Raw genomic sequence first — 10,417 nt, 5'->3', positions numbered from 1 at the left:
CAGATTTATGCCAACAAAAAGAACATGAACTGACAGACTACCTTGGCTCCTCATAAATCTTCTGTGCTTTAAGTCCCCTTGTAGACAATCATGAGGTGCTGTTCCCAGGAATGGAAGGATGAAGTCTAAAAGCATTAAAAGTTCAAGGCAGGCAGTTACCCAGTTTTAATGCTGTTCTCTCACAAAAGAAAAATGAAATGACAGAGGACCTTGACAAGGAAGAGATACAATATTTTAGGGGATGCTACTGCAACAAGCTCCCCAGTCACATCCATAGGGGTGACTATGAGGATATTGCCGCAATCATGTCACATTATCACCCATCCTCCCACACATTTAAAACAAAAAATAGAACTTGCAAGTTGCCAGAGCCCTTTGCACTCGCTGTAGATAGTGTCATTCAAAAGGGGTATTCATTACACACAGTAGTTAACAATGTTTCCCACGCAATCTTAAGTGTCAGTGTTTGGACACTGTGTTACTATAATGCTGCGTCAGCACCTAGCTAGTTACTTTTGCTTAGCATGTGTCAGCATTACCACATTACTTTGTCTGTGGACTCATTAAGAGCAGAAGACATCCAGAGATGTCAGGTCAGAAAAGCTTTGTGGGCTTATGGGTGTGGGAGAAGGCTTCTCAGATTTATTCTAGTTCCTGCTCAGAACAGATCTGAGGAAAAGACTTCTTCATCCAGCTTGCCTCTCAAACCCCTTTTCTTCAGTCCTTCTGTAAGAGCATTTACCAAATCCCAGTATTGGCTCTGTAGCCTGAAGGAGCAAAGGATCTTCTTGTAAGTATGTACAATCGGCTTGCAGGGTAGGAAAACCAGCTCCCTGCCAAGGTGGGTCTTTTTCCAGTCAGACTTCAAAGGGAGACACAGCCTTTCCCTACTGATCCTTCTCCTTTTTGCAGCCCAATTTAAAACCCACTTTACAACATGGAAGTAGATAATGAGGAATTAAGGGAACTAGTCAAGGGATCGTTTATTACAACGCTGGAAGGCATCTAAGGACGCTGAACCCTACAAGGAAACACTAGCACTCACATTTACAAACAGAACTCAGCATTTTTATTCATTGATTGACTTCCTGCCAGTTTTGATATTTGCTACCACCAGCGAAGAACGTAAAAACACGGTACAACATTGTTAACCAGTTAGGAAGGCTGGAAGGGAAAGCATACTCCAGTACAATTGCAAGTAACTTGGTGGAGTTCATAATTTAAAGATTTTTTTGAATGGACCAGCAATGAAGCAATAAATATGCCGCTGCAACTGAACCAACAACAGGACTTTCACTAAGTTTGTGATTTATTGCATTACAGTTTAAAACTAAACGTTATCCATCATCATACATTTGTTCACCAACCAGGTAAATGTCATTTTTTCCATATGTTATATGCTAAATGGCTAAAATTATGCAGTAGCTGAACTAGACTATGACTAGTAGAGGTAGATATTGAATGGGCAGTGCCAGGCAGAAATATTTTGTAAAAGTACTTCTTGTCTTTTGTTATGAACAGTGAGCAGATGTAAGATTTTCAGTTAAAACAACAAACATCTTAGGAAAGCTATTCTAAGATGCTTTGGATTTTCTAGTAATATTTCTCTTGCAATATTCTTAAAAACCCTTTAATGTGGTCCCTTGTAAACTGGATGATCTTCGTCCTCCTCAGTTTTCTGCCACTATTTCCTTAAGACCGACATACAAAGCTAGAATCTTTGTGAAGATACTACTGTTTGCTTGTTCCACTCAAAGCAATACACATTTACAGCTTCCTTGGCATGGGAAGACTGCATTTATAGTATTTACAGCTTCAGCAATCTATCAATAAAACCCCCACTATTTTATACTTAATCTAAAATGGAATTCCTATTACACCACCTCCTTATGACTCACTTCAGTCTCCTTTTACTGACCTGCTCCATCAGTTGCTCTTTATGATCCTCACTGCTGGCTGCATGTTCTTGAGAGGAAGAGCCTGTGCCTGAAACAGGCCTTGAAACTGGTGTTTGTAGACTGCAGCTTTATTTTCCAGGAAATGTAATCATGGCAATATAACCATGAGTTTTCTAAGAGTGTACACCCTTTGCTCCTTCCCACATCTAAGAACAGTTCACAACTGGAATGCTCCTGGAAGAAAGAGTCATTCCTCAAGCTCAGCAATCATTGAAATAATCTGCAACTTTAAACTTTCATTAATGAGCTTACAGATTGCTCGATTCCTCACTTATGTAACTAACAATATATTTACATCATCTTCTTCCACAGCATTGCAAAGCAGTATGTTATCAGATAAATGTAACTCTTATTTCCACATAGTTTGAGATATTTTACATTACCATGGAAGTGCAAGCTGCATTTTTAGAGCAAACTTTGTTGGGGGAAAGACAAGGGAAAGATTTCAAAGCTAGTGACTGTGGAAAAGGAAGTAAAAAATCCTTTTAATACTATAGTATTTAGTACTATACTGAGCTGCATTATCCCATCAAGTGGTTAGCACTAACGGCACAGGTTCAAAGCACAGGTGTGGTGTATGGGACGCTAGCACTGCAAGAATGATGGCACCACTGCTTGAACAGTCAAAGGCATCAGGTTTGTCAGACAAAGAACTTAAGTTTTCTTATTTGAACTTGCTCACACAATCCTGAAATTTTACTCACACCTCTGGTTTCTCAGGCCTGATCTCACCCTACTCATCGGCAGCTTCTGTTCATGAAGACACTGACAATTCAACCTGGTTGAAGAGTAAGGTGCTCCACTAACTTCCAGGGTATACTGTACAGCTGGAGCACCACCAGACCTGGAAAAACAAACCAAAGGAAACACTAAAGGAAGATTTAATAGGCTAAATATACATTAGTAATCTAGTCTTAGAGAACTCCCTGGGAAACTTGGAATTTTCTCCTTATGTCAGGAGAATAAAAAGAGTGACAAACATCCATGTTCTGGCTGACACATCACATATCAAGACATAATTCCTCCTCTATTAACACAGAAGTATTAAGACCTCTATCAAAAATCAAAAGTAACTGTAGAAGAATAGAGAGGCTCTTAAGGCATTTAAAATGCAATGAAATAAAATGAATTACTGAACAGACAATTGTGAGACTACTTTACCTGCTTGCTCACACATACCACATGCCTGAATGTCTCCAAATAGAAATGCAAGTACTTCAACTACCATCTTTGGACAAACCACCACTTTCAGCTACTTCAAGTCCAATTTGGCCTCTGTCATTGCTTCATGCAACGTGCATTTGCACCATCTAGAACCTCTGTCTAGGGAAAAATTGCTTGAACTCCCCTCCTACTCCCCACCTCCCCCAAAAGATAGCTGTGGCTCCAACAATGGTGAAAACATTTTTCTCCAGTGAAAATCACAAAGAACTGAATGAAATCAAATTATGTCATTCGCAAGGCCATGTTCCAAGGTCACTCTGAGCATGACTGCAATTCCTGCTCACCTGCTTTGGCAGCCCAATGCCAATGATGACAATTTCACATCTCAGCATGTAATGCAGTTTTCACTGTAGCATGGCACTCTGTGCTGCTACTTCTCCAAGACTCATTGCATTGTATGGTAACTTCATCTACAGCTCCTAAAAACTCTTTCCCATAAGTTAGCACTGCATCTAAAAAAGGGTGATGCAAAGATGAAGGAATTGCAATTCCTTTGCCAATTAAAGAACTTTCTTCTTTGAGTAAACTCTCGACTTCATTTAGTTTCCTGGGACTGCAGTCTTCCAGAAGGGAATGATGATCCTCTTTAATCCAAAAGCATCATCTCTGAAGCACTATGGATGCCTTTCAGCAAGGTTACAAAGTGTCTTCGGGGAAAATCATGCTAGATGTAAAGATGGAGTCTTCAAGGCCCACAAGCATCCTTACCCACTTGCAAAATGAAAGATAACAAGTAACTTCCTGCTTTTAGTTCATGTATTATTTCAACACAAAACCAGGCAGTGAAAAAGGAAATAATCCCACTTACAGGCAGCACCCAAAAGAGAATTTGGGAAAAAGAAAAGAAAAGCTTGATGCAATTCATAATCTGGAGTGAGCACTCATCTGCCTCCAGCTAAGCATCAGAAGCCAAGAGAAGGGCAGCAATACGCAGAGGCAAGGCCAAAAGCTCATAGCTTGTGTAGGCAAGATTGAACCATCTTCAGTAGCTGCAAAAAACATGCAGTCCAGGTATCTCAGGCTGCAGAAAAGACCGAGATCTAGATACAAATACCAGAGTCAGTTAAAGGCTCTATAGGTATTCTAGTCCCTAAAAGCCCAGCAGATTAAATACACAAATATAGCAATACAACTTACATTTCTGACATGAACTACACTGCAAACATACACAGGGATGTCTAACTGTGAAAAGAAAGTGGTGCTGAATATACAAGAAACAAAACCAACCTGTTCTTCTGTCAGCTAGGAGTCTACAAACACCAATAAGTCTTGCTGGATTTCTTAACTGTATGTGTCAATCAGTGAATTCCATGATGTGGAAGAGGAAGGCTGTATATCCATACAACAGACAGTCTGTAACTGAACTCCTGCAGCAAAAAAGGCACTCGCTTTATAAGCTGTATTTTATTTTCTGCTCTGTTTTATATGATGAGCCTATAAAAGAAAACATCGGAGCACTTATCTATATTATTAACACAGTAGACTTGTAGACTGAAGCTTGACTTGGAAAATCAAATTCAACTTAACACTGGTGGAACTTAAAAGCCAGGTAATAAAGCATTCTGTGTCATAGGACTCCTCATACATTCACTATTTACATATAATGCATTTGCACTTTATACTCAACAACCACCCATCAGCGGTGACATTATCAGCATAACTGGACAGCACAGTAAGCCAACCCTGAGCTGCACTCTAGTGAACCCATTCAAAAGTACAACAGAGATTGGTTTAAATATTCACACAATTATTTTTCAAAACGTTTATTGCATTATATTTGGTACCTTATTTTTTGACAAAGGAAATTACATCTGTAACTGCAGGAATAAGAAGCTGGTCTGTTATTGAAAAAAAATCTTGGGCCCCTTAAAAGTTACAAAGTCTTGGGCTTGCCTGAAACAACTGAGCAAGAAATATATTCTTAGAAATGTAGGGCTTCAAGTATTACAAACCTGTGACACTGTGGAAAAGTTCCAGAGGTATCTAAACTGCAGCACTTTTATTTATTTATTTATTCTGCATAACGTGAACAAGGCCTGCTGAGGTTTTAAAACTATTAGTCTCTTGATCAGTCAAAATGGTAGTCAGGAGTTCTCCTCTTTGCAACTTCAAGCCATAGTATGTTCTCATGTTGTTTTCACTCTACGTGAAAAATGCATGCTATCTTTCTAATTCATTGGTGCCACATCACAGTGCAGAATTTTATTTGGTTCTTGCATTACAGTTTTAAAAAGTTTGGCCAACCTACGCCGACAGGTTCATCTCAAGAAGAGCAATGTTGATTTCCCACCCCCCCTCCCCACTGAATTCAAAGAGACAGATCATTGTAACTGGTTCCTTCGGTTAAAAACTGTGGTGCAAGAACACCAAACTGATCGTGTACAGTGAATTTCAGAGACACAACAAGCTTATTGAACACACTATGTTTCTGAACTCTGCTTGATATCTGTATGTCCCAGCACCCACAACGTAACACGTATGTTGTGGGTTGCTCTGTATATTCTGATTCACACTGCGTACTTCCTATGGACAGAATCATCCCCGTATCAGAATCAGTCAGATGCTAAAGCCCCATCAACTCTTTGTGCTCAGTGAAAGAATCCAGTGCTAAAACAGCATTTTTGCTGTCTGAGATAACAGTAATCTCACAAGACAAATTTAAAGTAATATTTCTGCCACACACCTGCTCTGAGGGCTATATGCCTCCAGATCTCATATAAATTAGTTTAAAAACGTGGGTAGGTAGGTAAGGAGAAGGGGTTTTTTTTCTTCAATTTTAGCAGCTTTTAATTTTTAAGAAACCGAACAACCTACATCCAGTAATATGTTAGATATTTTATATATATACTTTTTCAGCAGGATAAAAAAAAAGTAAAACTATTTGAAGGCAACATTTTTTTTCCTTCTGTTCTCCGTGTAAGTTAGAACAATTCAGCAGGTGCGTGACAAAAATATTATACACCAGATATGGTCCAATGTCATTTTTTTCCAATAAAGTTGTTCATATTTCATTGGCCAGTTCTTCAGGTTCTGCAGAACTATCTCCATTAACTGTGATCTTCATATCCTCTTCATATCCAGGGGGCATGAAAGCCAAAGCATAAGGGAAAAGCTTATGACAATTTGCTCTGTAAGTTTCAGATGCTTCTTTACAGTCTCCAAGGCTACCGTCACATAAAGCTTCTAATACCTCCATACAAGTCTAATCAAAGAGAAAAATAAAGAAGTGTTACTGTTTCTTTAACTATCACCTCAACATTCACAAACCAGAAAAAAACACAGAAACAAAGAAAATCAACACTGAGAACTGTTTTCAGGCTTCTATCAATATCAAATGACATTTTTTTAAACTAGACCCAGCACAAAATACCAGTGGAGTCTCATTTGAAATAATGCAGTTTTAAAAGGGGTTAAAAAAATAGCTGGAAATCTTGACTGAAAATGAAAATACTCACTTATCACCTGTTCCTTACTTTCCTTAAAAAAAAAGTGATTCTTATTCATTGACAACCAAGAATCATGCCTGCTTGCAACTAAGTGTGGGGTTTGTGTTTGTAGCATGTCCCCCTCCCCACCTTCGCATACACTGAACACTTCAGCAACACAGAACGTGCATTTGTATTTTAGTGCTCACAAATAAAAACAATGAATCCGGAATATATACTACAATTTCCTAATCGTAACTTTTAAGGATGTGCTTTAAGACAGAAGTGGAAGAATTATGGAATATAATTAAAACGTAAATCCACACAAATACAACATTTTCTATAGCATCAGCTGAATAGCCAACTGAATTACATCTGAAAACATCTCTGGCAGGGTAAAAAAACCCCACACTTCTACATTTATGGACATGTGTCTTCAGTATGCCTGTAATTAGTGAATGAAATAAAATTACTCAGACATTATCACATCCTTCAGATATATCTGCAGCTTCATATCCATTTCTGTCCATGTTTTAGAAGTTTTTCTTTTTCCACTTGCATTCCAAACATGTGTAAGTGACCTACTGAGCTTCACTAAAGCCTGGCAGCATTTAACATCCATCTGTGCTGTGTATGCCAGCATTAGCACAGTAAGCTAGTTTTTTTCCACTCCTCTGACATTTACTATAGCTCTTACTTGTTCTGTATACTGAGATTAACTGCTCTGTCCTCCTGCTGTGGGATTATGAGGTTCTCATCAACAATCTCTATTCCTCACATTTGCTCTTTGCGATACTGGCATCCACAGAATGTCAAATGTATCTAGATTTCTGCTTGTAACGTGCCTGGAGACACAGCTGCTCTTTAGTAAAATGAAATGTAATAAATTTAATCTCTTTGCACACGAGAATACCTTTCAACAAATGCCTTGACCCCTCAAGAGTTCTCATTTTTTGAGGGCGCTTTCAGTTTTCCATGGTAAAGTCCAGGAGAACTCAACTCTTACTTAAGAAAGCTCAAATTAAATCTTTTCAGTTTTATCACAATGCTGCCTATATCATCTTTATACGTTGCTAAGTCAGTAGGTGCCTCATAGTCCTACCCTGATACCACCTCTAAAACAACCAAGTGTTTTTGGTTACATTTTAATTTTTCCTCAGTCTGATTCCCAGAATCCTACTCAGGCAGCTACGAGGCAAAAAGAGTGCTGTTGAAGGCCATTTAAGTTATGTTTTCTGAATTTTTTGATCATCTATCTTAAGGTCTTTGAGACTCCTCAAACAGTAAAATAGAAAAAAAAAATCCAAACAAACAAGAAAAGAGTTTTCATAAACTGTTACATCTGTACTTAGGACATAAAAGACATGAGTTTGTGTCCCATAGAGACTCAGATCCCTCTCTACATGATCTGGTTAATATCCTAAGAAAGTTAATAAATCATGGAAAATTGTCTTTTCTTGTCTCTTTCCACTCTGTTTTGTAAAAAAATTTCATTGTGAACTTAAAATTCTGCACAATTGAAGTTGTGTTGAACCCAGACTATTTACAAAGAGGGGTTTTTCTGGGAAATGTTCACTTGTTTGCCTGCAAAAGAATAATTTTATTAGAAAGTTTGCCCATTTTCCTTGCAGCAAATCTAAAAAATTCTTGACTCCTTGGACACAAAGAGCACAATAAAGTGCCAGGAGAACTTGAGAGAAACTATATGTCCTGCCATTGAACCTCTCTAATACTTATTCAAATGTGCTGGATGTTCTCACAGTGATGTCAAAGGGAGCAGTTGAACTGGGACACAGAAATAGTTTAGAAAAATCTAGAAAAGAGAAAAGACATTTTATTCTTTCTCAGCTTTGTCAGGTAAGGTTCTTCCCATGTGCAGTCACAGGAAGAAAAAAACCATGTTTATTGATTGTTTATAATAAACATACAAAGCTACTAAAACAATTATCTTTCTCAAACGCTTTTGAGTTGCAAGTCAGAATTGATGAAGGTAGGGGAGCAGGAAAAGCGGCATGGTGGCAGTAGCACAGGAAGGTTATTCCCTGACCACCAGAATTGAGCACAGTTTCAAAATTTGATAAGCTTTTTACACTTATCTACATACTAAGGCCAAAACATGTATATGCACCTTTTATTAAAACTAAGGTAATTCACAAAGCTTGCAGGGAGGTTAACATGGAAAGCCTTCACAGCATCTGAGCCACTTTTAAGTCAATCTTTTTCTTGGGAACAGTCACTAGTGTAACAGTTAAAGCTCGGACAGACTTCTTAGGGCACTTCAGCATCTTTTGCCATGTGAATTCTCTTGTGTTTAATCAGCTTTCCCATTACCAGAAGCAATTATGTGGTTTCTGCGGCTAGGGAGCTATTTTCACATTATGACAAAACTAAATTAAATATGCAAAAAGGATATTAAACACTTCAGAGAAACACGATACCCCTTTCTCTCACAGGACAACTCCTTACCATGAGGGCACATCAATCATTTCAGCTTCCTCTTACCTCCGTAATTTACATAAAGCTTTCATAGATATACCAGAAGTTGTTTACAATTCATAAACATCCATTACCTGAAGATTTCTGTTAATGAGGGATTCATCCAGGGTCATTGCCAGCTCCACCGCCCTTTTCTGACTGGAAGGATCTAAATAGTACATCATTTTGGCAGCTACAGGAGGGGAAAAAAAGCTTCATCACCCAGTAAATGACCAAAAAAGTCTTAACACAAACATAAATCAGAGATAATATGACTAAGTGGGGATACTGAAGTCTACAGCAGTAGTTTAAAACTGAACTTAAAGCTTGATGCCTGAGCCAGCAAAAGTGCAGAGCTTTAAGTCTGCAATTCAATGCACAAAAACAAAACAAGCATTGCCTACACTGTAGGGTAGTCACATCCTTTTTTGTAGTGTACACTAGGATCCCAAGCAGCAAAGGTAGCAAACCAGACCAGCTGCAACACACTTCAGCACCACTGCTCACATCTGCTTCACAGAGAAACCAGGGCACAGAGATACCTGCACTAGAGCTGTTGCTATAATATTGTGCCAGGACACCGTTTTGAGTACCATGGCACAGATGTACTTGAAGGTACTCAATGCCAGAAAAGATACAAAAGTAAACTCACTGCTTTTTGTGGCCAAGTCTGAGCCACCAATGGCAATGCTGCTCCCCTGGGTGATTTATATCACGTGGTGCCCACTGTAATGGCTAGTCACTATGGACAGACAGCATTTCAAAGGAGGTAACCAGCCCCACCTAAGCTCCTTTTGTTAGGCACAGCAATAGCTCCGGGCCTTATCTGGCTTGCTAAGCACTTAGTCTCCTTAAATGCATGTATCAAAAAAACCCTTTGTAACTACTTTGCCTACCATAGCTTATACAAACTATTTCACAGATACATTAAAAGACAGTTACAGCCTTGTGATACACTCAACATGAACCAAAACCTCCTATTTTAGCAGCATACAGAAAAAAGTAAAGAAAAACACAGATAACCTGATTGTCATGCTGTCACAAAAGCACAAACCCAGACAAGAAAAGCATTCCTGATGGAAAGAGTAATTTTTTTTTTCAAGATATCACTGCTAAATAAACCCAGAAAATACAGAAGGAGAGCAGAAAAATGATAAAGGCAAAATACCTGATAACCTATGTGGTAGTGAGTCATAGTTCTTTTTAAGGAAAGCTTCATTAAAGTTCTTTGGATTAGTTGCTCCAAAAAGTCGATTCATTTCTTGGTTTAACACTGTTCTAACTGCATCAGGCAGATCCTTACTTTCAGATACTACAGAATTGGAAAAAAGGAAA

The 10,417-nt window shown here is 38.5% G+C and overlaps 1 protein-coding gene across 1 annotated transcript in view; it reads right to left on the bottom strand.

The window, feature by feature from the left end:
• Positions 1–992: 992 nt before the first annotated feature.
• NAA15 (N-alpha-acetyltransferase 15, NatA auxiliary subunit) overlaps positions 993–10,417 on the bottom strand; it is a 42,081-nt gene continuing 32,656 nt past the window's right edge. Inside the window, exons 18-20 of the mRNA XM_061992327.1 lie at positions 10,251–10,394; positions 9,178–9,275; positions 993–6,384 (exon numbers count right to left, since the gene is read on the bottom strand). Of these exons, the coding sequence (XP_061848311.1) occupies positions 6,184–6,384; positions 9,178–9,275; positions 10,251–10,394 (443 nt within the window). The 3' untranslated portion in view covers positions 993–6,183. The remainder of the gene's footprint in view (positions 6,385–9,177; positions 9,276–10,250; positions 10,395–10,417) is intronic.

The sequence above is a fragment of the Colius striatus genome, chromosome 3 (assembly GCF_028858725.1).
Source record: "Colius striatus isolate bColStr4 chromosome 3, bColStr4.1.hap1, whole genome shotgun sequence".
Classification (NCBI taxonomy): Eukaryota; Metazoa; Chordata; class Aves; order Coliiformes; family Coliidae; genus Colius; species Colius striatus.
This window is presented reverse-complemented; position numbering and strand designations above follow the sequence as displayed.